This window comes from Loxodonta africana, chromosome 5 (genome assembly GCF_030014295.1).
Source record: "Loxodonta africana isolate mLoxAfr1 chromosome 5, mLoxAfr1.hap2, whole genome shotgun sequence".
Classification (NCBI taxonomy): Eukaryota; Metazoa; Chordata; class Mammalia; order Proboscidea; family Elephantidae; genus Loxodonta; species Loxodonta africana.
The window spans coordinates 119,990,801-120,018,315 of NC_087346.1; the positions used below are offsets into that span (position 1 = coordinate 119,990,801).

General features: G+C 44.6%; 1 protein-coding gene across 4 annotated transcripts in view; it reads right to left on the bottom strand.

Moving 5' to 3' along the window:
- Positions 1–14,000: 14,000 nt before the first annotated feature.
- TBC1D1 (TBC1 domain family member 1) overlaps positions 14,001–27,515 on the bottom strand; it is a 284,776-nt gene continuing 271,261 nt past the window's right edge. For all 4 annotated transcript variants that reach the window (XM_064285966.1, XM_064285964.1, XM_064285963.1 and 1 more), the window contains 2 exons: positions 19,990–20,163; positions 14,001–14,507 (listed from right to left, as the gene is read on the bottom strand). In XM_064285966.1, the coding sequence (XP_064142036.1) occupies positions 14,307–14,507; positions 19,990–20,163 (375 nt within the window). In that variant the 3' untranslated portion in view covers positions 14,001–14,306. The remainder of the gene's footprint in view (positions 14,508–19,989; positions 20,164–27,515) is intronic.

The window sequence follows — 27,515 nt, forward strand, 5'->3', positions numbered from 1 at the left end:
AGGGTACCAAAACAAACCAAACCCATTGCCATCCAGTTGATTCCAACTCATAGCAATCCTAGAGAGATGATGTCAACTCCCTCTAAGCTGCATTGTGACGAATCATTTTGTGTGGCTTTTTTTGCTGTGGTCTTGTAATTCTTACCCAACTGCTGACATGGGACTGTGCAAATAAGGTAATCGTGGCCAACCAAGAGGATGGGTCAGTTTTGCCATCCTGCTAGGCTTAAAATGAGCCATCCCAGAGGGCGGAAGGGAGGAATCTCACTACCATCAAGGAAGAAGAGCCAGGAGCAGAGTACGTCCTTTGGACTCGGGATCTCTGAGCTAAGAATCTCCTGGAACCAGGAGACTGAGAGAGAGAGAAAGAGCTGTAACACTGAAGACAGCAAGAAGCAACAGCAGAGAAATGGCAGCAGGAGACCAGCAGAAGAGACTGGCAGGAGATGTCATGGTGGGCTTCTGGCCCACAGAGAGAGAAAGCTGAGTGCCTTTGGGCAGGAGGCTTACTGGAGGAGTAGGATGCCTCTGGGCACTTGGTGGAGCTAGGTTTGCCAACCCCACAGAGCTAGAGCTGAGCGCCTTCCACAGAGGCTCACTGGCAGGAGTGAGGTGCCTCGGGGCACTTATCAGCAGAACTACATGAGCTTTGTAAGGCTTGCTTGAGCAGGGCAGAGGCTAAGGGGTCAGAGAGAGGTGTGGCGGTAGGTACGGCTGAGTAGAAGCTGTCCTGATGGAAGAACTATATCTTGAGAGCTTTCCAAACCTGAATTGTAACCTGCTACTTCCCTTATAAACTCCATACACACGGGTATTGTCTTTGAGTTCCGTGTAGCTGTTGCAGTGAATCATCGAACTCAGCAGAGAAGCAGAGAGTGCCATGGGAGGGAGGGCTGGTGACAGAATTGGTAAAGACGGTGGAGAGAGGAAGCACGTCTGACCTCCACCTCATAGAAATCAGCCTTGGGCAGTTGATCTTGATTCTCCTTCCCCCTTGTGAAGTTAAAGCAGGTCAGATGCCACGGCCATGCCGTTTTTACAAAGCTCGCACAGCCTGGAGTGAAACTTTCCATTGGGTCCAGGCTGTCATCATTGAGGAATAAAAGGAGCCTTCCAGGGAAGCAATCTGATGAAGCAGAAAAAGAATGGAAGGGGTGAATCGTGGGACCACCAGCTGTAGGAACATTGGCAGCGTCTTCATGCAGCCTCAGAAAACTGGAAAGGCTTCTTTGGCTTCCAGCGTGTCTGCAACATTTTTGTGTTTGTGGCCTTTGAAGGATTGGCGGGCCTCTGCAAATGAGAAATAGTTTCCAAACACATCACATGAAAAATATTTTCTTTTCATGCTCTGAGAACCTGAGCTTATTTAGGTCTGATCCTACCAGCGAACATAGAGAAAGAGGCTTTCTGACTGGTGAGGGGCTTGTGGTAGCAGCCACAATCATCCCCATTAAATCACAGGACTGATTCCGCCTTGTGCAGAGAATTCTGGAACCTTCTGGTAAACCCAATAAGGGTCCAAGATGTGACTTTGTGGCTGCCGTCAGTTCTTAAGCCATGGGTGACCCATGGTTTCACACATGCCCCACCCTGCTACAGCAGCTGGTACCATTTCTGGCATAGCCCTGGAGTTGTCCCAAGCCTAGAATTGACCTAGCTTTGCCAGGCATTCATTCCTCTGTGCTGACTGCCCATTATGCACAGACTACCAATGAAATTACTGTATGGATTTAGAATCTTGGTGGTAAGAGAAATCACCACTTCCATTCTCAGAGAATCTACAGGAATAGCCTAAACCAAACGGACATCTTCTGGCAAACATGGCTTTAGTGCAGACCTGCCCTCAGGGAGGCACGATTTTCCCTGGAAACTGGGCCTTCCTGATTTTGTCTAGACTTCTCTAATGCCTAGTCCCTGAGTGGTACAAACTGTTAACATGCTGAAGTGCTAACTAAAAGGTTGGAGATTTGAGTCCACCAAAAGCTACCTCAGAAGAAAGGCCTAGTGAAAACTCTATGGAGTACAGTTCTGCTCACACGGGGTCGTCATGAGTCAGAATTAAATTGACAGCAACTTTTTTTTTTTTTTTTGGTTTCTTATGCACATCCAAAAGATACCACGTGGACACCCTGTCCTAGAAGGTATAATTTGAGCCAAGACCTGAATGAAGATATAATTTCCCAGAGAAAAAGAATTTCTTATCTTCTTAACACCATACAATTTTAAAAATTCTCGGGAAATGAGGTTCTTCTGATAACTGGACTTATCTGGTTAACAGGAAAATGTTTTTATTTTAACCAATGATGCTGAAAATCTCTGTCTCATGGCCCAGTGCCTGGACCTGTTTTTAATCGTTCAGAACCCTGCCAGGCTGCAGGGCATTGTAAATCCAGATGGCATAGAGGGTACACGTAGAAAACGCAGAAGCCACCGCATCAACCCCGGCTCCAGGTCTGCCACTGGAACCCATGCTGGCATTTTGTTTCTCTGTGGTTTTAACCAGATCCTTTATATGAGCTCACTTGGTTGTACTGTATCCTCTTTCCCTAAAATCTAAGCATAAAAAATCAATTTGAGGGCTCCACTTGAGGAGTGTCTCTAGTTAGAGCAAAATGTTTCTGGCTCACACTTAGCGCCTGACCACATTTTGACTACGGGATGACTTTAGCTTTCACTTGGCAAGAACATTTCCATTTGGCTTCTCATGAAGTCATAGAAATTCTAGATATTTCTGTAGTGCATGATTGCCTGGCTTATTTATAAGAACCATCCATTGGGCTGAGCTGTTCTTGTGTCTGGAGCCACTTGTATTATTACAGTTATGAAATGTTTATTTTCTTAGATCAGCTTAACCTGATAAGGCACTTTTGAGCCATTAAGAATCTTGTAAGTCAAAATCGTTTAGCTAGGGGATGACTCTTCTGGTGGGGGCAAAAGCCGATGAATTAATGGGTTTTAATGTTAAATGGGTGTGACCATCACAAGCTCCTTCAAGAAGTGGTGTTGAAAAGTGGTATAGCTTCATTAGGAAGATCTGCTCTCAGGCAACTTTGTTTCCTCTGGCTCACATCCCAGCTAGGAAATGGAGCCCCAAAGAACCTGGAAAGATGAGGCCACCTCAGCAGACAGAGGGATGAATGTTGAGTGTACCGGAAATACAGGGCCTGTTTGCAACCTGGCTGGGTGCAAGAAGCCCAAAGAAAATATTCTATACTAATAAGGTTTGAACAGGCCATGGATTTAAAACCTAAGAACAAATCCAGCTGAAGGGTAATTTGGCAATGACTATCAAAAACGAGAGGTCCCTGGATGGTGTAAAAGGTTTGCACTTGGCTACTAACCTAAAGGTTGGTGGTTTGAACCCACCTGGTGGCATCATGAAAGAAAGGCCTGGTGATCTGCTGCCATAAAGATTACACCAAGAAAACCCTACAGAGCAATTCTACTCTGTAACACGTGCTGTTGCCATGAGTTGGAATTGTCTCAATGGCAATGGGTTTGTTTTTTTTTATTTGGATCAAAGATAGTGATTTAGTGGTGGAATTCTCACCTGCCATATGGGAGGCCCAGGTTCGATTCCTCATACACATAGTCACCAGCCATCGCTGGTGGGTCATATGTTGCTATGATCCTGAGTAGGTTTCAGTGGAACTTCCATACTAAGATGTACTAGGAGGAAAGGCCTGGAGCTCTACTTCTGAAAATCAGTCATTGAAAACCCTATGGATCACTATGGTCCAATCCACAGCTGATCATGGGGATGGCGAAGGACTGGGCAGCGTTTCATCCCATTGTGCATGGGGTCACCATCAGTCAGGGCCTGACTCAGCAGCAGCTAACAACTATCAAAAATAGAAGATGCATTTTCACACATTCAGCAAATATTTGAGCCCCTCTTTTTTGTGCTCTAGGTGCTGTTCTAGGCATTGAGGATATAACCGTGAAGAGACAGGCCTGGCCCTCACAGATCTTACTTTCTTGTGGTAGAAACAAATGGATAAGCAAATAAACATGTAAGGAGCTGCCAGAGAACAATAAGTAAGGGGCGCAGTAAGAGAATAGAGAGTAAGAGGTGGATGGAGTAAAGGAACAGTTTACCGTGTTAGGAGGTCAGCCTTTCTGAGGAGTAATATTTGAGCCAAGACCTGAGTGAAGTAAGGGAACAACCAAGTGACTATCTGGAGAGAAGCTTCCAAAGCAGAGGGAGCAGTAAATGCAAATGTCCTGAGAAGGGAACATGTTGGTTTCAGAGAGCCAGGAGCCAGGGTGTCTGGGGAGTAGTCAGCCAAGATGAGAGGTAATAATCAGGGTCAGAGAGAGAAGAGGAACAGGAGCATATCTTATAGAGGCTTTCACCAGACTGCAAACTGTCCCCCAATATACATTCTCCCCTTCTTCCTCTTAGTAATAAAATCCCTACCATCTTTGCTGGGCTCGTGGGCTAGGGACCATATCTCCTGCCTCTTGTGCAGTTGGGTGTAGCTATGTCACTAAGTTCTTGCCAATGTTATGTGAATGAAAATGATTTCTGCTACCTCTTGTGCTCCTAAAATGTATGGGCAGTGCTCCCTTCTCTTTTTTTCCCTTCTCACAGGTGGAACAAAGACCTAGGGTGATCCATGTGGACAAGGGGAAGATCCCAGGGCAGAAGTTCTTATTAAAGTGTGGTCCCTGGACCTGCAGCATCAGCATCACCTGGAAACCTATAGAAATACAAATTATTGGGGCCCACACTCCAGACCTACTGAATCAGGAACTCTGAGGTTTGGGCCCAGAAATCTGTGTTTTAACAAGCCTTCCAGGAGATTCTGATGCAAGCTCAAGTTTGAGAACCATAGCTACACCCAACTGCACAAGAGGCAGGAGATATGGTCCCTAGCCCACGAGCCCAGCAAAGATGGTAGGGATTTTATTACTAAGAGGAAGAAGGGGAGAATGTATATTGGGGGACAGTTTGCCCTGGAGGAGAGTTTTCTCAACTTTAGCACTATTGGCTTTTTGGACTGAGTAATTCTTTGTTGTGCACTGTAGGATGTTTAGCAGCATCCCTGGCCTCTACCCACTACATGACAATAGCACACTTTCTGGTTGTTACAACTAAAAATGTTCCCATACGTTGCCAAATGTCCCTTGGGGACAATCACCCCTAGATGAGAACCACTGCCCTAGAGGATGAAGGAGCAACAGGACAGAAGAAACCTGGGTCTTTGGTTGGCCTTGTAGAACAGAAAAACTCCCCATCCTAAACTAACCACCTGCTTCTGAACTTGTTAGATGAAAGATAAATAAATTTTTATTTTGTTTGAACAACTGTATTTTGGAATCACTATGCAGAAGCTTAGCTTGCATCCTAACTAATGCCAGTTTTCCAGGCCATGATAAGGACTTAGGATTTTTTTTTTTTTTAGTATAATGGGAAACCATTGGAGGGTTTAAAGCAGGATAGTGGCATGATTTATGATTTTAAAGGATCACTTTATACTCTGGATGCTGTATAAAGACTAGGGAGGCAGAAAAGTTTTTTTTTTTTCCCCAATGGACTAGCTGTAGTACATAAGAGAAAGAAAGGAGTCAACCAAGCACCTGAGTAAAAGGTGGTGCCATTGACTAAAATGGAGAACCACAGGGGAAGAGATGGTTTGAAGGGATGGGGACTACATGGGTCTCCTAGAGTTGCTGTACCAAATTACTACAAACTAGGTAAATTAACACAACAGAATTTTGTTTTTTCACACTTCTGAAGGCTTTTTGTTGCTGTTGGGTGCCGTTGAGTCGGTTCCAACACATAACGACCCTACGTAAAACAGAACGAAACACTGCCCGGTTCTGCACCATCCTCACAATCATTGCTATGTTTGAGCCCATTGTTGCAGCCACTGTGTCAATCCATCTCGTTGAGGGTCTTCCTTTTTTTTGGCTGACCCTCTACTTTACCAAGCATGATGTTCTTCTCCAGGGATTGTCCCTCCTGTTAACATGCCCAAAGCATGTGAGATGAAGTCTTGCCATACTCACGTCTAAGGAGCATTCTGAGCGTACTTCTCCCAAGACAGACTTGTTCATTCTTCTGGCAATCCATGGTATATTCAGTATTCTTCACCAGCACCATAATTCAAAGGCATCTGAAGGCTAGGAGTCTAAAATCAAGATGTTGGCAGAACCATGATCTCTCTGAAGGATTAGGAGTGGGATCCTTCCTTCTATCTTCCAACTTCAAGTAACTCAGGCATTCCTTAGTTTTTGGAAGCATAACTCCAATCTCTGCCTCTGTCTTCACATGTCCATTTTCCCTTTGTGTCTCTGTCTGTCTTTTCTTTTTCATAAGGACATCACTCATATTGAATTAGGACCCACCCTACTCCAGCATGATCTCATGTTAACTTAATTCATAACATCATTAAAGACCTTATTTCCAAACAAGGTCATATTCACAGTACCAGGGGTTAGAACCTCAACATACTTTTTGAGGAACACAACTCAACCCATAACAAAAATTCAGTTTATTCTCTTTGCTACAGCACTTTCACTGCTGGGAGTTTATCTTTCAGACACACTTACACAAATTCACTGAAGTATACATACAAATATTCTCATGGCTATGGACCTAAATGTCCATCAATGTGGGCCTCATTCAATAAATTGTGAGATTATTCTGAAAGGATGTCAAGAAGAATAAAGTAGATATGTATGCTGCAGTGGTCAATAATACAGGCTCTTAAGTCCAGCTGCCTGTGTTTATATCTTTCTGGCTCAATCTTCATGAGCTGTGTGACCTTGGGCAATATTACCTCTTTAGACTGTTTCATCAACTGAAAAATAAGGGTAATGATGGTACCTCTCTAAATAACTGTACCTAGTGTTTTTCAATATTTGGCTCATTCAAAATAAGTACTTTATAAATGTTAATATTATTGTAGTCATCATCTATATGTCCTGATATAAAAATATTTCCAAGATTTTAATTTTTAAAAAGAATGAGCATAAATGTTGTGATTCATGTAAATATATGTCTATCTACAAAAACATACACATTTTTTGTAAGATGTATACCAAATTTCGGAAGAAAAGAAACTGATCAAAGCAATTACCTTTGGGTAGTAGGACACGGGCTGAGGGGTCTTAGGAGGTCTTTGTTTTTATATGTTTCTGTTGTGTGTTTAAATTTTTGTCACATTTATGTCTGGTGTAAGGTCTAAAATTAAGGCCCAGTATTACACACTGCCTTGACATCTGGGGGAAACGGGAAGGGCCTGGAATGGCCTCACCACAAGTTCCTCTCCCAATTCTGTTCCTTCATATAAGATCCCCTAGCCAAACAACCCTCCTTATTAAGAGGACCAGGTACAGTTCCTGCTTATCCCTGAGTGGTAGGTTTTAGTTCCCTACCAGGCCGTAGACTTGTTCAAATAAGGAAACCACATCCTCTCGTGGGAACCAGGGGGCACCCCACACTTTTGATACTACAAAGCCCACCTTTCATAGCCCCTGATTGTTCACTCAGTTTCCGACTGCAATCTCCATGTGACCCTGCATGGTGTACAGTGTCCTCCTCCCCCAGACTGTAAGTATATGTGACGAATAAGCTGCTGTTGGGCTTATCTGTCCAGTGTTGGGTGACCTGTGTCCAACCATTCCCAAAGCCCTAACGTGTGAATTCTTCTCTCATCAACAGAGTGAATATGTGATTAAAACAGTATGTAAGATATGAAAAAAAAAGTTTTTTAAAATATCACATATTGAAAAGGAGGAAATTAGGTTTTTGTTACTGTAGAACTTCTAGCATCCTTACCACATGCTGACATAGTCTTAATCTAAGAGGAGCAAACTGCTTGACATGGTGGGCTTGAGAACACTTTTGGAAGTGCTTATCTAGCAGACTCTGGTTAATCAAACCTTCCTAGGCCAGGAAAGAGTTAAATGCGGATAAGGCTGGCTACCAAAAACAAACAAACAAAAAAACAAACCCATTGCCACGGAGTCAATTCCAACTCATGGTGACCCTATAGGACAGAGTAGAACTGCCCCATAGGGTTTCCAAGGAGCTGCTGGTGAATTTGAACTGTCGACCTTTTGACCTTTTAGCAGCTGAGCTCTTAACCACTGCATCACCAGGGCTACAGCCACAGAAAAATCTGTTCCATGGAGTTTTCTGAATTCAGACTGCTCCTTTCACACACAGCTAAATGCTCCTTAAGTTATGACAGCTCTTTCAGGCAAATTTAAGACTAGCCCCTAAGCAATTAATTCCTAAGAAAAGCCCCCAAAGCAGTCTTGGTCTTTCATGGTTTATACATTCCTTTGTGGATGAATTACCTGCAAATTCCTCAGGAGCCGGAAGAGGGGAATTTGTGCTCTGCCACACTGCAGTATACGTTCACCCTTCTGCACCCCATTTCCCCATGTGTCCTTAGACAGTGTTATGGATTAAATTGTGTTCCCCAAAAAGATATGTTGAAGTCCTTGCTCCTGGTATCTGTGAATATGACCCTGTTTGGAAATAGGGTCTTGAAGATGTTATCAGTTAACATGCAGTCATACCAGCGTATGATGGGTGCTAATCCAACTAAATGATGTCCTTATAAAATAGGAGAAGAAACAGAGGGAGACAGACAGAAAGAGACGAAAGCTATTTGAGAATGTTTAAAACCACCCACTTTGTGGTACTTTGTTACTGCAGCCCTAGGAAGCTAACAAGGAGCCCTGGTGACACAGTGGTTGACAGTTTGGCTGCTAACCAAAAGGTCGGCAGTTTGAATCCACCAGCCACTCCTTGGAAACCCTATGGAGCAGTTCTACCCTGTCCTGTAGGGTTGCTATGAGTTGGAATTGACTCGATGGCAACAGGTTTGGGTTTTTTTTTTTTTTTTTGGTTTAAGAAGCTAACATAGGTACTTACCCTGCCCATGCTCCTGGGATTAAGTTATCTGCCTTCCACAGTCTCTCCCAATTTTTCTGCCTTCTTTTTGTTTCTGTGGTTTGGGGCAGATTTTTCTTCTCCCACTCACCTGCCCCTTTTCTGCAGGGGAGAGTTGGTAGTGGTGGTTGTAAATGTTTAAGTCATGGCGATCATCCATTCTTAGTCATCTTTACTATTTATTCAAAAGATCCTCAGGCACACAGAGGTCCTAGTGACCTATCAAAAACCTTGGCAGCTAATTGAGGCCACCCTCCAACCTTTGCTACCCAACCAATAACGATGATCATTCTGCAATTACAATCTGATCAGCAGCCAATCATATCTTTCCTCATTAAGTGAACTAGTATTCCGTCAAAGGGGCTCCTAACAGTGCTCTGGTTTTTAGCTATTATGATAGTAATCACGTTCTACACTCCATGTTCTCACTTTTAAACCGTCTCTAGAATTACTCAGATTTTTAATTACTCAGATTTATACTATGAGGGTGGAGCAGAGATAAGTGGCATAACCCCCTCAAATGTGGAACGTCTTCACAGCAATGGGAGAGAGAAAATAGAACAGAGATTAAGAAAAGAGACTTTTTTCCCATTTTGCTAACCTAGGTTTCTCCAATTTTGTACTTGTCCAACTGCACCCCGCCTCCCCCACACCAATGGTTCTTTGTCTATCAGAACTCCCTGGAGGGCTTGTCCTGAATTTCGGACTTAGCAGGTTGAGGCAGAGTCCAAGAATTTGTACTTCTATAACAAGTTTTCAACTGCTGCTGATGCTGTGATCTGGGACCTGTACTTTGCGAAACACTGTCCTACACATCGATTTAGAACCTGACATTTAAAATGGCATCTCGTTAGAATTAGGTCATCGTTCCAGCTTGCCAACATCAATCAAGATCCTGTCTGTCATTCATTGCATTTGCTTTATGGCATCCACGCATCTGAGAGGCATGTCTCTAAATCCTCACATAGGTCACTGATAAAAATGTAGACTAGTCCTGGCTAAGGACAAAGGCCAGGTAAGGCAATTAAACTCCTAGCCGGCAGGCTGACCTCAATCCATTATCAACCATAGCCGTCCTCAATCCTGATTAAACTATAAAATCACCGGGGGGGCTTAAAAAACAAAATCCAGGCCCACCCAGGTGCGTCTGAGCTAATTAGCCTGGAGTACCCTCAGAGACCCTTTATTTCAGGAAAGACCCTTATTTGGGCTCCTTGTTATACATATCACCCTTACGAAACTGAAGCAGATCTTTTCCTTGCTTTGTATTTTGAAGTCATCAGACATGGTTCCCAAAACCGACTGCAGTTAGAAGATTGGGGATGAACTCTAACCCTGTGACCAGCCATTAGATTTGAACGTCTCCTCATCTCACCCAGCTATCTTCTTTGTAAAACGAGGTGGGAGATAGTGGTTCTAGTATGAAGTAGAAGGTTTCCTCCAGCTTTCCTAATGCAAGATATTTTTGAATCATGCTGAATCTTTAAAGCAGAATTCAGAGGTAAGACAATGCAACTTGTGAAATATTTTATATCACACAGACAATTTGTGGGGTTTAATTTGTACAACGTTTGCTAACATTTGACAGAGAGGTGGGTGATGGGTGAGAGAAAGTCCTTGGTGCCAGCAGTGGTCTTCTGCAGTTTTTAGTCTTCAGTAGTGCACCATCGCCAACCTTCAAAGTCAAACTCAATCTATGGATCTGAACTCTACGAATTACTAATCACATATGCTGTACTTGGACGAAGGGCTTCTGCAACATGGCTCGTACATGCATGCTACTGTCCAAATTAAGCAGGTTCCAAAATTAACTGTGGTGGTTTATACAGTTTCGACTTGGGTAAGTCAGAACTATGTTTCCCTTCCCTGATGGTTCTAAGTTAGAACTGGTCCAAAGATATATGAGATTTGGAAGGCAACAGTTACTCCAGGGCCATCTTTCTCTGAAGATTATTGTAGTTAAATGTGGTGACTGGTGGACAAAGAGATGCCTGGTGAGTTCCAGGTTAAGCCCTACTCTCCTCCACTCCATCTCCAGCTATTGTTCCAAGAGAGACCCCAGGCCCACCACCAGACACCTGGCTACAGCTCCACAGAGGCGGTTGCTATACAGCAGCAACTGCTCTACAGACTTCTTACACGTCACGTGTAGGCCCAAGTTGGCAGCCGAATATGTTGTGCTTCTAGATTGACTGGTGACTTCTCTGATTCAAACACCTCCTCTAGACCTTTCACTTCCCCAGCTCCTCACACAACTGTGTTTGGTCTAATTCCTGTAACAAATCCCGGATCCCCTAACACTCAGAGCGGCTCTATCCAGTTCACCAACCAACCAAACACACAAATCCCCAAATGGACATTGTTGTTCTGACTACATGTAGCCCCGAAAAGGGAACCAAACTGAGTGTTCAGCACAGAAGATATTCTTATATATGTTTTATGTAACAATAGTGCACTCCTTGAAGGCTCATAATGTCTAAGTGTAAGAGGCCATAAATGCTTTCAAAAGATAGCCTTCACGTGCACATGTATGTGTACATGTATCTGTGTGTTGAGGGAAGTACAATATTAACTCGTTACCATCGGGTGACGTTGAGTCAATTTTCGCCTCATAACCACCCCATATGACAGAAGTGAACTGCCCACATAGGGTTTTCTTGGCTGTAATCTTGTGAGCAGCAGATTGCCAGATCCTCTCATGGAAACTTTGGGTGGGGTTTGACCTGCCAACCTTCCACTTAGCAGCCAAGTATTTAACTGTCGCACCACCACTAGCTCCTTTAAACCAACGAAACTTACTTGGTTTAAAAATTTGCCTCCGAGAGTCCTCACACAGTGATATGAGTTGGCTCTAAGTATCTTTCTTTCCCCTTCTAATTTACCGGCTGAGACTATATCCATGTCATAGCCACAGGTCCTTGTCAACAGTCCACTCTGCCCAGTGCAATCCTGTAACAGCACTCATTGTCACATACAACTGATGTAGCTGGTCTCATTAGTGCTAATATTCACACCCTGTGCAGAAGTGTTGTAACCTAACAAACACTTGGGTAACAAGGGAAACAGACGTGAATAGAGCGCACATGATTTTACTGATGGTTAGGTAATATTCACACTGTGACCTAAAGGTGTTCATGAGGCATTCACTCACTTCTGGGCTGAAAAGCAAAGCTCCAAAGTTCAAATACAATAAAAAGTGTGGGCTTGAATTATTGTTTTATTGCCTTCTTGCTCTTATTTAATGCAGAGCCAATATTCTTAAGTAATGTACTAAGATGTCCAAAACCCAACACTATTAAACATTCAAACAGTAAAATATGATGTGGAAAATTCCCTCAAATGTCAACTCCTCTCAACCATATCTGGTGGAATTAATTACTCAGGACACAGACTACCGGACTTGTCATCTTGCTTTTCATAGAACTGCTAGACTGACACAGGGAACAGAAAAGAATCCCATTTAGGTACTGGGGGCAGCATTTTGTCTCCCTTTGAAATGGCTAAGGAGATTTAGAAAGACTCCAAATATGGCAATCCTTCTTTTTACTCCATGCTGAAGAGAGACCCCACTGCTGATGGAGGTAAAAGAAACTCCTTCTGGAATAGCATCACAGATACTATTATAAAAAGAAAGACCAGAGTGATTCTGTAGTCAAGGAAGGGACAGCTGCCGGTACACTTACTTGCCTCATTAACCCAATCCTTTGTAAGAAAACAATCTGGTCTAAGACTGAAGCTTCATGCAGTGACCAAATGAGACCCAGGCAGCTGCAAGCAGTTGTTTGTTGAAGGCACAGGGTCCTCATCATCCTGAGGGTGGAGGTCACTCTGCTGTGAGTTACGTTCAAAACCTGTGAAAAAGGTGGTTCAGTGGTAGAATGCTCTCCATGTGGGAGACCTGGGTTCAATTCCTGGCCAACTGTACCTCACGTGCAGCCACCACTCGCCTATCAGTGGAGCTTCCAGAGTAAGGCAAACTAGGAAGAAAGGCCTGGTGATCTACTTCCAAAAATCAGGCAGTAAAAACCCTCTGGATCACAACAGTCCAATCCGCCCCTAATCATGGGGACGGCCCAGGACCGGGCAGTGTTTCACCCCCTTGTATGTGGGGTCACCATGAGTTGGGAGCCGACCTGACAGCAGCTAACAATAATAACCAACCTTGGAAAAACTGTAGTCAGCTGCCATACATCTGACTGCAATTTCAGTCTCCCTCTTTTTCAAAGTCCCAGCATTTTTGGCACTGATGAAAATCCTGATGTACCCTGCTCCTTCTGCAAGGAACCAGATTTCCAAGGGGTAGAGACTCACAGGGCCACTTCAGACTGCGTTACGTCTTGCAACAAGCAAAAATAAACACATGACTCTGTAATACGAATATGAAACTACAACAAAGATAGAAGTATCAGACTCCACAACTACTGGCCACAAGCTAGGAATAGCTGGCAGAGTCTACAGAAAATGGTGATTTTCCCATGGAACATTCATCTATCATGATTTTAATCAATACTAAAGGGGTAAGCAAAAATGTATGAAAACACTATTATTATTAAAAAAACAAAAACAAATTTCCTTAAACACTAAGGATAGTGATAAAATTTAAGTTGTCCAATTTAAAGAAATCCCTTTCAGTCCTTCCCAACGGTCATCTTAGGCTCTGTACATAACAAGAATGAACAAGAGCTAAAGGCACCCTGCCAGTGACGCTGAGAGTCTAGTCCCAAAAACCCTCTTTGGATGAACAAGGTACCCACACGTTCTGCCAGAGGACTCATCTCGATCCCTTTTGGCTTTTGAAATTCCATAGCAGTGTGCATGTTCTTCAGAGTCCCCGGGTGGCGCAGATGGTTAAGTGTTCCACTACTAACTGAAAGGTTGGTGGTTCGAACCCACCTAGAGGTGTCTTGTAAGACAGGACTGGAGATCTGCTTCCGAGAGGTCACAGCCATGAAAATCTTATGGAGCAGTTCTGCTCTGCACACATGGGGTCGCCATGAGTTGGAATCAACTTGACAACAACTGGTTTGGTTTTTTGGGTTCATGAGTTCTTTACAAACATGGTGATACTGAAAAAGGAAGCAACAAGGAAACATAAAGGTGCATTTATTCATGTCCATGCCACCTAACTCTACTGGTACAGATTTCAGGAGCAGAAGAGGGCCAAATCAGAACCTAAAACAACAAAAAGAACATTCACCCTCGTTGAGTCACAAGTTTTAGTTCAGAACAATCTGCGTGCTGGCAAAGCCAGTTTCCTCCCCGAGAAGCACACTTCACGCTTCGTTCTCTTCGCCAGCATCTCCTGTCTCTCTTCGTTAAGGCTTGGACAGTGTGAGGTGGTGGTGCAACCTCCCCTCTGGAGGGGTGCTCTGGGGAGGCACCTCCCCCCTTGTCAGTCACCCGCAGGCTCGGGGTCAGCGGGGGCCGGCTCTGTGCGGCTCAGCCCTGCCGTCTGTCTCCGCAGTTCCTCCACTGTCTGCAGCAGAGCAGACCTCTCCAGCTCTAACGCCAGGGTCGCCTGCTTCAGCTTGTTTTCGCTGGTCAGCAGCTTCTCAACTGTGGCTTCAAGACTTTGGATCCTACTATTTGCCACCTAGAGAATAAAAGAAGAAATGAGAACAGAACTGCCCAGTGATAACAAAGCAGGAATCCATTGAACATTTCACCGTCCAGCCTTGGGGCACTTTGGAGCCGTATTTTGGCAGAGCCAAGTGTAGGCATTTACTACCAGTTCTTTTTTTTTTCTTTTTCCAGGCCACACCACACGGGAAGGCTCCATTTCCCAACTTCCCTCGCAGGTAGGCTGGGACAGGCTCTAAAAACACTCCCTGAGATCCTCCAGCATCCCCTTCCCTTGATGTGGCTACTCTGGAAGCCACGTGTGGAGATGGAGCCAAGACCATATGGAAGAATCCTGAGTTCCTGAGTCACCAACTATAGAGAGGAGGCGAAAGAATGTTTCTTGAGGAAGAGGTAGAGCTTCAGGGAGAAAAACAAACTTTTTTTTGTGCTAAACTATTGAGATTTGGAGATTTATTACTAGCCTAGCCTTTTTTGACTATGCACATACCTACATGGGCAAACTGATTTTGCACTGACAGTCAAAATGGCTTCTATGTGAAGGATGCAGTAGAAACAGTGCTGTTATTGGAAACCCTTTTTTTTTTTTTAATTTCTTTAGGGTAACAGACATCACGAGAGACATGGGGATTTCCCCCCAAACATGCTAAGAGGTTGACAAGCCTTACCTCAGTGGGAGAAGCAGTATCCTCATTCCCACCCTAGAGATAAGGAGCGAGGTTCTCAGTTTACATCTTCAGTGCCTCCCGTGACTGTTGAGTTGATTTCAACTCATTGTAATTGTCATGGATTGAACTGTGTCCCCGCAAAATGCATCAACTTGGCTAGTCCATGATTCCCAGTACTGTGTGACTGTCCACCATTTTGTCATCTGATGTGATTTTCCTATGCGTTGTAAATTCTACCTCTATGACATTAATGAGGTAGGATTATTGGCAGTTATGTTAATGAGGCAGGGCTCAATCTACAAGATTAGGCTGTGTCTGAAGTCAATCTCTTTTGAGTTATATGAGAGAGAAGTGAATAAAGAGACATGAGGACCTCATACCACCAGGAAACAAGAGCTAGGAGAACAGTGTGTCCTTTGGACCCGGAGTCCCTGTGCTAGGAAGCTTCTGAACCAGGGGAGGATTGATGACAAGGATCCTCCTCCAGAGCTGACAGAGACAGAAAGCCTTCCCCTGGAGCTGACGCCCTGAATTCTGACTTCTAGTCTACTAGACTGTGAAAGAATAAGTTTCTCTCTGTTCAAGCCACCCATTTGTGATATTTCTGTTATAGCAGCACTAGATGACTAAGACAGTAATACTGTAGGACAGAGTAGAACTGCCCCAAAGGTTTTCCAAGAGTAATCTTCACAGAAGCAGACCGTCACATCTTTCTCCCCCAGAGCAGTTGGAGAGTACGATCTGCCAACCTTTTGGTTCACAGCTGAGAGCCTAACCACTGTACCACCAGGGCTCCTTCTCCAGCACCTAGCACACAATTAATGTCACTTAAATAGGCCTTCCAGGTGCTTCTCTCTAGCAGTTATCCCTCCCTCTCCTATCCTCCGGGGCAGGCTTCCCAGACAATGAGTGAGCCGGCTCCAGGGACACTGCTGGGTTCCCTGTGCAAACTACAGGAACTCCAACATGTGTTCTGATGGCCCTGAGGCCTTTCCAGCCTGTCCCTCAGCTCACAGCTGCATTCTGGAGAGCTCAGGTCACTGGGTTCAGTAAGGCACTACTCTGTCTTATAAATCCAGTCCAGATTTTTATATTTCCCCATTTATTTTAGGCGGGAAAATGGCACATCTATTTTCCTCATTTTCAAAACAAGGGAAGCAGTTTTTTGAACAAGACAACACTAGTGCCAGACAGACAATTCGTGACTCAGAGTCTAGCTCTGGCTGTACCAGCAGAACAATCAAAATAGAACGACTGAGGTCCTCAGAGCATTAGCTTCCAGGCAGCGATGCTCATTCTTGGTCTGTATAGCTAAGCGACACTCTCTGATTCTTACAACCCCACCCACCCATCAACAAGGCCTGGGACAGGTCCCACGTCATCCAGAAAGGATCTCCCACTGCACTCCGAGGAATATCATGTAATTGGCCACTTTGCAGGGCATTTACTGCTCTGCAAGAATATCTAGTCTCCTAACAAGACTGAATGAGGCATTGGTGGTTCAGTGGTAGGGTTCTTGCCTCCCATGTGGGGAGACCAGGGTCCAATTCCCAGACAATGCACCTCACGCATAGCTACCACCCGTGCATAGCTACCACCCGTCCGTCCGTGGAGGACTGTGTGCTGCGATGATACTGGATAGGTTCCAGTGGAGCTTCTAGACTAAGACACAATAGGAAGAAAGGCCTGGCGATCTACAGTTACATGCTGCATGACCTTCATTCAGCTCCAACTGCATATGCGTCCATGGTCCCGCATGAACCCTCAGGGGGATGCCCCACAGCCCTATTTGACATCGAGCCCGTCCCACCACCCTCCATCCATGGGAACAGGTGCCCCTGCTGCTGACAGGAGTGGGTGCCAGATCCAACCCCCGAGCACCCAAGGTCAGCAGGCATCGCAGGGGTGCCCTGTTGCTGAAACTGCTCCCCTGATGCCCCATCTGTGCCTGGAGCCTCCCAGCTGTGACCTTCATGGGGCTGCGCGCCACATACCCGTCGGGACCCGGTTGAGTGCTCTGCAGCGGGAGCTGCTGGGGCTGGCTCTGCACAGCAGCCCGTGGGCTGTGTGCCCGGGAGCCCCAGTCCCGTGGACCCAGGCGTTCACAGAACGTCCAAATCACAGAATGTCCTATTTCACAGAACGTATCATGGACATTAAGCAATGCATGACTGTACTTCAGAAAACCAGCCAACAAGAACCCTATGGGTCACAACAACTTGATCTGCAACCAATCACGGGGAGGGCGGACGACCAGGTGACATTTCATTCCATTATGCATGGGGTCGCTATGAGTCAGGGGCCCACTTGATGGCAGCTAGCAACGATGACAATGGTAGGAAGCACACCCTGTCCTTCCTGTGGGTCTGGCCTCCCACAGTACCTCACTCGGTATGGGCTTGCAGTAACTTGTAGTTGATTATTATGAAAAATTAAATGCATTAGTATTTAGCACTGTTAGATATGTCTATGCAATAGTCTTAAGTATTTGGCTGGACAAAACAGGCTGAACAGTTAGGTCTCCAGCTTATAGACTGCGTTCTTAAGTGTTTAACAATAAGAAAATAAATGGGGCTTCGGTATGCTTAACAACTATATGAACAGGAGAAAGCTAGGAAACAGGTCAACTTTGATACTTTGCAACAACAAAAAATATATACCTATGAAAATTCAGTATTGTATTGAACAACTAGCTTTGGACAATCTATGAAAATTACAAAGAGAAAAGGACCATGATCCCCAAAGAACTTACACAGTCTGGCTAAAAGGCAGTGAATCTTTGTGACTCAAAGAGGGTAACGGGAAAGTGGTATAGAGACACACACAACTGATACGCCACAGTCCATACCCCAACTCTGAGAGCAGTAGGGCCTTATGCACCGTGGTGGCCCCTGGTTCCCAGCACAGCAAGGACCCAGCAAAAACTGGTGGATGTGCCTAAACTGTAGTCACGAGAGACACCTCCAGGAGTAGACCACCCAGTCAAGAGAAAAATCAGTGCAGGGAGAACATCCGTTATTACCCACTACAGTTTGATGCCTTTCCTGAGAACTGTTGATACCTGGGTCGCTATGAGTCGGAATCGACTTGACAGCAACAGTAGATATCTGAGCAGTTTTCCACAAGTCTCTGTCTTCACAAAAGGGGTAGAGTATCACAGAAAGCAACACACAATTGCTTTCCGCCCTTTGTCACAAAGAAACCACTTGGGCATCGTTGCTATCATTGTTAGATACGGTTGAGTTTGCCCCAACTCATGATGACCTACAACGGAACAAAATGCCGCCTGGTCCTGCGCCATCCCCATGATCAGCTGCAGATCCAACAGGTGCTCCAGGTGGCCCACAGGGTTTTCATTAGCCCAGGAAAACAAACCTCTCATTTGAGTGCAGCCTATTTTAACAAACCAAATGCTTCAAAGGCGAATGTGCGCTTTGTTAGAAACGTGTCCATCATGTTATATTTTAGGGGCACAAGTCTTACTTGGAGGCCAATTAAAATTACCCTCCACACCCCATAGTCTCACAGGCCAGACAAGGCTCTTTATCCCCCTGAGACTTCCCTAGTTTCCAAAGCCCTTCACATTAAGCCAAGACTTCCTGGAGAAATTGTACACAGGCATATTTTCAGTTAGAACAGCTCAATCTTAGGGCGAAAAAAAAAAAGGAGCTACATGTCAGAATATGACTGGTAGTTAGGACTGGACAGGAGAAGCATTTGTCTTTGTTCCTCTACAGCAAATACCTACCAGGGTCTACTGGGATTAAGCCCTGCTGGGAGGAATGCATTTTAGACAAGGGTTGATTTGTCAGGCTCTTCAATGCTGGCCTTTCTCACAGTGTTGCCAAGAGTTGTCTGCAAAGCAGCAACTTTCCGGAGAAATATCAGAGCCTCAGTTCAAGACAGAAAGTTTATTCCAGGAATATATATAATACATATTTTGGGTGAAAATATGTATTTTCTTCACAGGAACAACAGAAAAAAAAAAACCCACCCTCAAAATAATCCCTAACGCTGACACTATTGCCACCCATGTGTCACATTAAAAAAGGAGAATGTATGGTTACTTTACTTCTTGTGTTTGACAAAGGGGCATGCTGAGCAGTTAGGGATTCTTTTCCTCATCTCACACTGACAGGGGAATCAGGACAGACAGGGCTAACAGTCTGCCCAGGGTCACAGTGAAGGTGGGGACAACACTGGGGTCTGGCAAGATTCAGGTCTCTTGCACCTCAGCGGTTGCCCTGTCTCACCCTTCTGTGTCTTTATTTGCCATTCTTTTGTATGTCCTCATCTGCTTTTATCCATGTTTAAGATGGAAGCTTCTAGAAGGGAGAACTGTGCCCCTCATTAATCAAATCTTTGTACTTGCACCAAGCACTCACAAATAATGATCATACGGTCTGTTCTGTTAGGCAGATTTCTGTGTCCCTTTCCTCTCTGATGGTCTTAGCTGGTTTCCCTTGCAGAAGTTAAAGCCTGGATTCCCTTGTCATTCTCAAAGCACAATCGCTGGCATTTAGCTAACTGTGCCACATCATCCTGAGCCAAGTTCACTCTGGGTCCTTCTCCTGGAAGGGGTAAGTGCAGAAACTGCCTCACAGAAAGCTCCAGGACTGTCTGACCTTAGAACAGGATAATCTGTCTGCTCCTTAATAAATAAAACGACCCGTTCTCCTAGGATACCTTTGATCTCAACTATAAAAAGATCAGGGCGAGAGAAAGGTCCTCTGGTCATGGGAAAGCCCGGTCTGCTGGTGCCTTTGGTGAGTTAATCAACTACCATATACTTGTGGTTCAGGAAGCTGCTTTATAAACACGCTCTACCTGCAATTGTTCGAGGAGGTCAAGGTTCTGTTTGCGTAAGCTGCTGTTGGTTTTCTCTAATTTATCCATTCTTTGGTTGTCACTGAGAGGGGAAGAATCGATAAGCTCTTCTTGAAGCACGTGGTACTCAACTTCATAAGCTTGTAACTGTTTAGAAATGTCCATCTCAAACACCTGTTATACACAGAAAAGTCATCAGGCACTGGAAAATGAGAAAAACCACACACACACACACACAAACACACATTTCAATAGCATCCATTAAGCACCTACTTTTTTTTTTTTTTTGTAGGCTTAGCACGATGCCTGGTGCTATACGGGACAAATAAGAAAGTCTCTATATGCTGAGAAGGTAACAGTTTTATTTGGGAAGAAAGGATATGAGAAACATCTATAAATAATTCTAAGGTAGCAATAAGTATAGGTTTCAAAAGGCAAAACCTCATTTTTAATTAAAAAAAACCCAAACCCGTTGCCATCGAGTCAATTCTGACTCATAGTGACCCTATAGGACAGAGCAGAGCTGCCCCAAAGAGTTTCCAAGGAGCACTCGGTAGATTCGAACTGCCGACCTTTTGGTTAGCAGCCATAGTGCTTAACTACTGTGCCACCAGGGTTTCCCATTTTTAATAAGGCTTTCTAAAAAGCTATTTTAAGCTCTTATTCCAGTACTGAATTCTTTTCTCTGAAAATTCTATAAGCCTAGATACACCAACTAAGGTTGAAAAGGAGAAAATAATCACAACCCTGTATGCACAGTCACCGAGTCAAAGTTTAATTATAGTTCAGTTGGGTTTTCAGAGTTACAAGAAGAGCTAAATAATGGAACTGTTTACTAAAAATCCTCCTTGCACATAAGAGATGCAGAAATGAGCCCAAACCCAAATGTCACCCGCACAGATGAGTGAATAAGAAACAAAGCTCGAGTTGTCTTCCCATAATAGTAACAGTGACGAAAAAAACCACACGTGTGAAAAATAACCCCAAAGTGCAAAAGTGACTCAAGTTCTTGTGTTTGTACTTTCGATTGATCGATGCAGAGGGAAGAGAGGGTCAGAAGACAGATTATGATGCTGCCCAAGGTGCCTCCTTTCTCCGCTACTGTTTCTAAGGAATAACCCCGCGGGGCTGTGCCTCCCAGTCCAGGAGTGAAGCCTCAATACGCATTTGGAAGATTTGGGATTTCTGTCACGCTGGGATCATATAAGAAAAGTCAGCAGGTTCAGAACACACATTTAGAGAATGAAGTTAGGAGAGCGGAAACCAACTCTTCCTTGCATTTCCTTAAGAAAGAAACTCTAATGAAATCAATGAAAAATTAAGTTCCCCTGATGGCCACTCTATTAGCATTCAACAGGGATGAGTCTTATCTTCCCTGAAATCAGTTTTCAAAGAAACCATGTTTGCTTTCTTATTTTATTTCCGCTTCCTTGAGGTGAAGTTTTCAGCGTCCTGATTTTCAATTTACTCAATGCATAAAAGTCATTCCATGCCTACAAACTAAAATCCACTACATTTGTGGTGTGTGCGCGTGTGCATGTGTGTGGATGGTTTCCTGTACTGAACTGACTCTCTTTTGTCTCTCAGACTGACTGTACGGTTGGTAGTGATTATTATCCCCTTTTATAGATGTGGGAACTGTGGCTGGAAAATGTTCAATGATCTGATAAGGCAGAGGCTTTGGAGTCAGCCCTCAAATAGGGGCTCCATGGGAGACTCTGAATGTCCTTGAACAAGTTACTTAACACTCTGGCCTTTGTTCCTCACCTCATATATGGGGCAATAACACTTATAACCAAATCCATTGCCGTCAGGTTGTTTCCGACTCACAGAGAGCCCATGTGTTACAGAGTAGAAACTGCTCCATAGGGTTTCTTAGCTGTAACTGCTTTTTTGAATTGTTGTTGGAAATATACACAGCAAAACATACACCAATTCAACAATTACTACATGTACAATTCAGTGACACCGATTACATTCAAGTTGTACAACCATTCTCACCCACCTTTTCCAAACTGTTCCTCCCGCACTGACATAAATTCACTGCCTCCTAAGCTTCCTATTTAGCCTTTCCAGTTGCTACTGCCAGTTTGATCCCATAAAGATAGTCCTTTAAAAGAGAACAACGTTCAAAGTAGACATTCCTTACTAATTAAAATAAACTGTCATTTCCCTTAAAGAAAACTTCAGGGAATATTTTTGGTTTAAGGTTTAGAGATATCTCAGGGCTATAGTTTCAAGGGTTCATCCATTGGCTACAAATTTGTACAGGTGCAGATCACCAGGCCTTTCTTCGGCAGCATGGCTGTGTGGGTTTGAACCACCAACCTTCAGGTTAGTAGCCAATCGCAAACCGCTTATGCCACCCATGGGACCATTCAGGTAAATTCTGAGCATACTCCATGGCACAGTGAATAGGTGCTCACTTGGCTAACCGATTTGCTTCCACAGACTTGTCATGCAACCCTCACGTTTCAATCTTGAGTGCCTCCGCAAAATTATAAACGATTCCACGTCACAGAACTTCTGAATAGCTCCAATAGGGTAAAAATCACAAACGGGAAAACTGAGATTGCTGTGGCGTTCGTGTGCAATAATACACACAGTGCTGAATAAATGTCACACCGCACACAATTACTTTTTTTCTTTCTTCTACAACGATTTATCTTTAAATGATCTCCAACCTGGAAAGCTTTGGCAGCAAAACCTCTGGCCTTTTATAAGGATTGATCTGCTGAGGTTAATGGCTCTCAGCTGTGCCCAGAGCCTGACTTCTTCCTGGCCCCCATTAATCCCCAGGAACCATCCCCAGGTCATAACCATCTCTGCTTAATTGCATCATTATCTCCTGATTGCCAAAACACTTACAGTCCTTGATTTTACAGTTATGCCCTGGAATTTATCTCAAACCATGGCAGTGCAAGGCTGGTGGTGAAAGGCGAGCCCTGGGCCCTGAACAGGCTTTCAGTCCCCTGGTCAATTACTTGGGGAAGGGACAGAGGACAGAAGAACTGGAGGGAGGGGCTCTGACCTTGTGCACTTACAGGTCACGGTGACCTACTGCCAGTTTCAGTTCTTGGCCAGAGAAAGAGCAAACCCAAAAACCAGCTGCTATAGAGTCGATTCTGACTCATGGCGACCTCATGGGTTGTAGAGTGGAACTGCTCCACAGAGTTTCCTAGGCTGTAATCTTTACGGAAGCAGATTGTCAGGCATTTCTCCTGTGGAGTCACTGGGTGGGTTTGAAATGTCAACCTTTAGGTTAGTAAAGTTGAGTGCTTTACCAGTTGCACCACTCAGGGGCTCCTAGAGAAAGAACTGGCAGGCAGGCCTAAAATTAAAACCTGATCCTACAGTATTTGTCTCAGAGAAGCATAATCAATTAACAAAAAGAGGAACTGGTTGTTGGTGGGAAAGCAAGGTTCACTGTGAGGTCTTTTCATTTCTTGTCCAAGGCGTATGTGAGGCTCAACATGTGTAGCCCCCTGCCCACCGTGGGCACAGAGACCAGCTCTGGCTGTGTGGCCCTGCCCTGAGCACCAGTCACTTTACGAAGCTGCAAGGGTGGTGGCTCTGCAAGGTGAAGTGGCTTTAATCTTCTTAACTCTGTATTTCAGAACAATTCCACTAGAGATGAAAGCCTGGTGGCATAGCGATTAAGAGCTACAGCTGCTAACCAAAAGGTCAGCAGTTTGAACCCACCAGGAAATCCTTGGAAAGTATGCTCCTTGCTCCTATGGGGCAGTTATACTTGATGACAACGGGTTTGGTTTTTTGGTGTGTAGTCCTTTGGTGGTGCAAACAGTTAACATGCTTGGCTGCTAACTAAAAGGTTGGAGGTTCGAGTCTACCCAGCAGCACCTCAGAAGAAAGGCGTGGTGATCCACTTCCTAAAAATCATCTATTAAAAACCCTTTGGAGCACAGTTTCCCTCTGACACGCACGGGGTTGTCATGAGTCAGAATCGACTGGACGGTAAACGGAAGTACCTTCCTATCACCCTGGCTCTTTGTTTCTCCAAGGTTTTTATGCAAGTTTCAGAATTTGTGGGATGAAGTGAACATGCTTTTCTTCTTGTTGAATTAAGACTTACCCATTTTCATATTTGCAATGGTTTGCCAAAAAGATAAATCATCCATTTTTTAAGTTATTGAAGCAACACAGCTACACTATAGGAAGCTTGAAAAATAAAGAAACACTACCAATACAATTTCCATCATCTTATATTTTCTTTCATCTTTTTTCTATAAGCATGTTTTTCTAGTTATAAACACAAGCACACTCTCCTATCCTATTTTTTCACTTATCATTATATCATAAGAACTTTATCATGTTGCTATGTATTTTTTGTAACCATAATTGTAAATGGCTTTGTGGCATTCCATAACCATATTTACCCATTCATCAATTGTTGGACATCTAGTTACTTCCAAGTTTTTGATATAATAACTCTAAGAAAATATTCTCGTACATATGGTTTTCCCCATATTTTGAGTTATTTCCTAAGGATATATTCCAAGAAGTGGGATTACTGAGTTGAAGGGTATGAATATTTTTCTGGCATATGACACATATCACCAAATTGCTTCTCAAATGGGGATAATCAATGCAGAATGCCATTAGCAACATACAGATGTACCAGACACAGCATATCCTTGGCACTAGATCATGACATTAAAAAATTTCATTTTATAATCTAGTAGGTAAAGCATTAAAAAAAAATTTTTTTTATGTATATGTTATTTAAATTTGAGTTATTCATGAAGCTAAATATTTTCCCAGATATGTTTACTAGATGGATCTCCTCTTTACTGAGTCATCTGTTTATGTTCTTAGACCCCTTGCTATCAAAGACTCAGCATTTCTCTTTGCAGACTATGGCCACGCTGTATAATGAATCCATTAGCTCTGATGTCTGCACAGTCAGCCACGTACTTTCCCCCTTCATAACCCCTAAATCCCACCCCTATCTGTTGATCTCGTGGCATACCAAGGGCGGGCCAGTGGGTGTGGTCTTCCAGGGTATCTGCAAGAAGGGGGTGCGTTGTCTGCGGTGAATTTAAAAACCATACAGAAAACCCAACTAAAAGTTGGTCTGTTTTTTATTATCACCATATGAGAGCAATTCTAAAGAATGCCAGTTGTAAAACACTCCTCCCTACTGTGCCCCACCCTCTTGGTGTGGCATAGATTGGCCTTTTAAAACCCCGACTTGTTTTTAACAGCACACACTGCTCAAGCATTGAGGGCTCCTCCCAAGGGCGGAACAGAGGCCTTGGCACAGCAGTTTTGAGGGGCGTACTCTGCACACAGGAATCTGATTAAGATGCTGGTTTCTGTCCTCCAAGCTTAAGTAGAGCAAGGAATTCAGTGTGTTTTTAATAAAGTTGCTCCCAATAGAGCTTCACAAATGTGAAGTCCCCTAGGGACCTGGATAAATGCATGTTCTGATTCAGTAGGTCTGGAGAAGCACCCCCATGCCCCGCGCCCCCCAAAAAAGCCAAAGCTGTTGCCATAGAGTCAATTCCGACTCATGGTGACTCCATGTGTTACAGAGTAGAGCTGCTCCATAGGGTTTTCTTGGCTGTAATCTTTACAGAAAAGGTTGATCGCCAGGCCTTCCCCCACCTCCCGGCCCCCTGCAGCACAGCTGGGTGGGTTCAAACCACCAATCTTTAGGTTAGCTGCTGAGTGCAAGCCGCTTGCGCCACCCAGGGACAGGAGCATGCCCCAGATTCTGCATTTCTAACACGTTCCCACATGATGTGATGATCTGTGGGCCAAACTGAATAGAGCCTTAAGACAAAAAAAAAAAAAAAAAGAGCCTTAAGGGTGTTAGAAATAGGCTTTTTGCCCCATTTGCCAAAGCGCCCTCTCCCCTGTCAGCTCTGTTTTTCTTCCTTAAACTGAACCTGAGGCTTCATGGTCAGACCGTGCTCACGGTGACAAGAAAACAGCAGACATTACCGAACTCCCTCCCTGCATTCCTGTTTATTCCAAGTTTCCCTTCTTGAGGCTGGCCTACTGGCAGAAGATTCTCATGGCTCATATTCCACCAACAGTTGCCTTGGTAGGTACAAAGCCACACTGAGGAATATGACAGAAGCTTCAGCTGCCCTTGTCCTTCCACCCTGGACCCTGTCAACTTTGGAGCTGCCCCTCCACGGCCACTCCTCGCCTCTCCTTACTGAGCCAGTGCTCCAGAGCCCTGCCCTTAGCTGCTTTCCCTCCCGGCTGGGTCCAGACTGTTCCAGATGCCCAAGCTGAGGCCATCTGTGCAGAGGGCATTTAATGACATGGACCTACGGCTATAACAGAGGACCCCTAGACACCCGCCTTCCCGTCCCCGGCTGATCTGTACAGAGGACAGTATGTTCTGTCACATGCAATGAATGCACGCATCATCTCTTCCCTGTGGGCCTTCAAGGACTTGGGCTTGGGGGTTCTCAGAGGCCACTGCATGTCAACCCCGCTCTCTGAGGACATGAACCTAGAAGACCCTCTGAAGGCAGGGAGGGGCGGAGAGAGGTGGAAATACACAGAGCACTCAGATGTCAAGTTCCAAATGGAAAACAGGGGAGGGAAAGAAGGCTGACAGTTGCCTGACATTATTTGTTTCCCATCAAGACTCCTGGAAGAATGAAAACCTAAGCCCTATAGCGCAGGTTTTGTTCTCCACACTCCCTCACACTTCTAATTCCCTCCAAAAACCTGTGCACATCAGGCTCCCAGGCGTTCTCTGTTCTCTTATCCCAGTGCCTCTGCAAATGCTGTGATCTTTTAGTCCAGGGGTTGACAAACTACAGGCTGTGGACAAAGTCCACTGCACGCTTTTATAAATAAAGTTTTATGGCAACACAGCCATGCTCATTCATTTGCACATTGTCCATGACTGCTTTCATGCTGCCAGGCAGAGGTGGGCAGCTGCAGCAGAGTTGAGTCTCTGGCCCTCTACAGAAAACGTATGCTGACCCCTCTCCTAGCTCATTCCTTTAGGTACAGCTGAAATCAACCCCCTCAAGTCCCGACTGGCAGCACTTGGCCACTCCGTCGGCCAGGCTCCCACGAACCCTTGTATAAGCACCACACACGTAATTAGCGGATTACATAGGATGGAGTGGGTGAGGCCATGGGCTTTGGAGTCAGAGAGACACGTTACAATCTTGGCTCTGCCGTTTAATACAGAGTGTTGGATCTGTTACTTGCTCCATGCCCAGTTTCCTCACCTATATAAATGGGGATTATAATACCATGTGCCAGAGTTGGTAAGGAATCAATGGAAGAATAAATGCAAAACACATGGCCCAGTGCAAACCAGGTACCCACACAAAAAAGTGTTCTGCTTCATGTCATGTCCATTTCTATTCTTCCAACACTTAAAAGAACAATTGATGCATATGAGGTACTCTCAGTAAGTGTTTATCCTTTATAGAAGAGAAAATGGGACTTTGTGGGGAAAAGGCTAGGTATCCAGGGAGGTAAAATGAATGCCAGCTGAAATTGCAGCCGTGGGGCCAGGAGCAAGG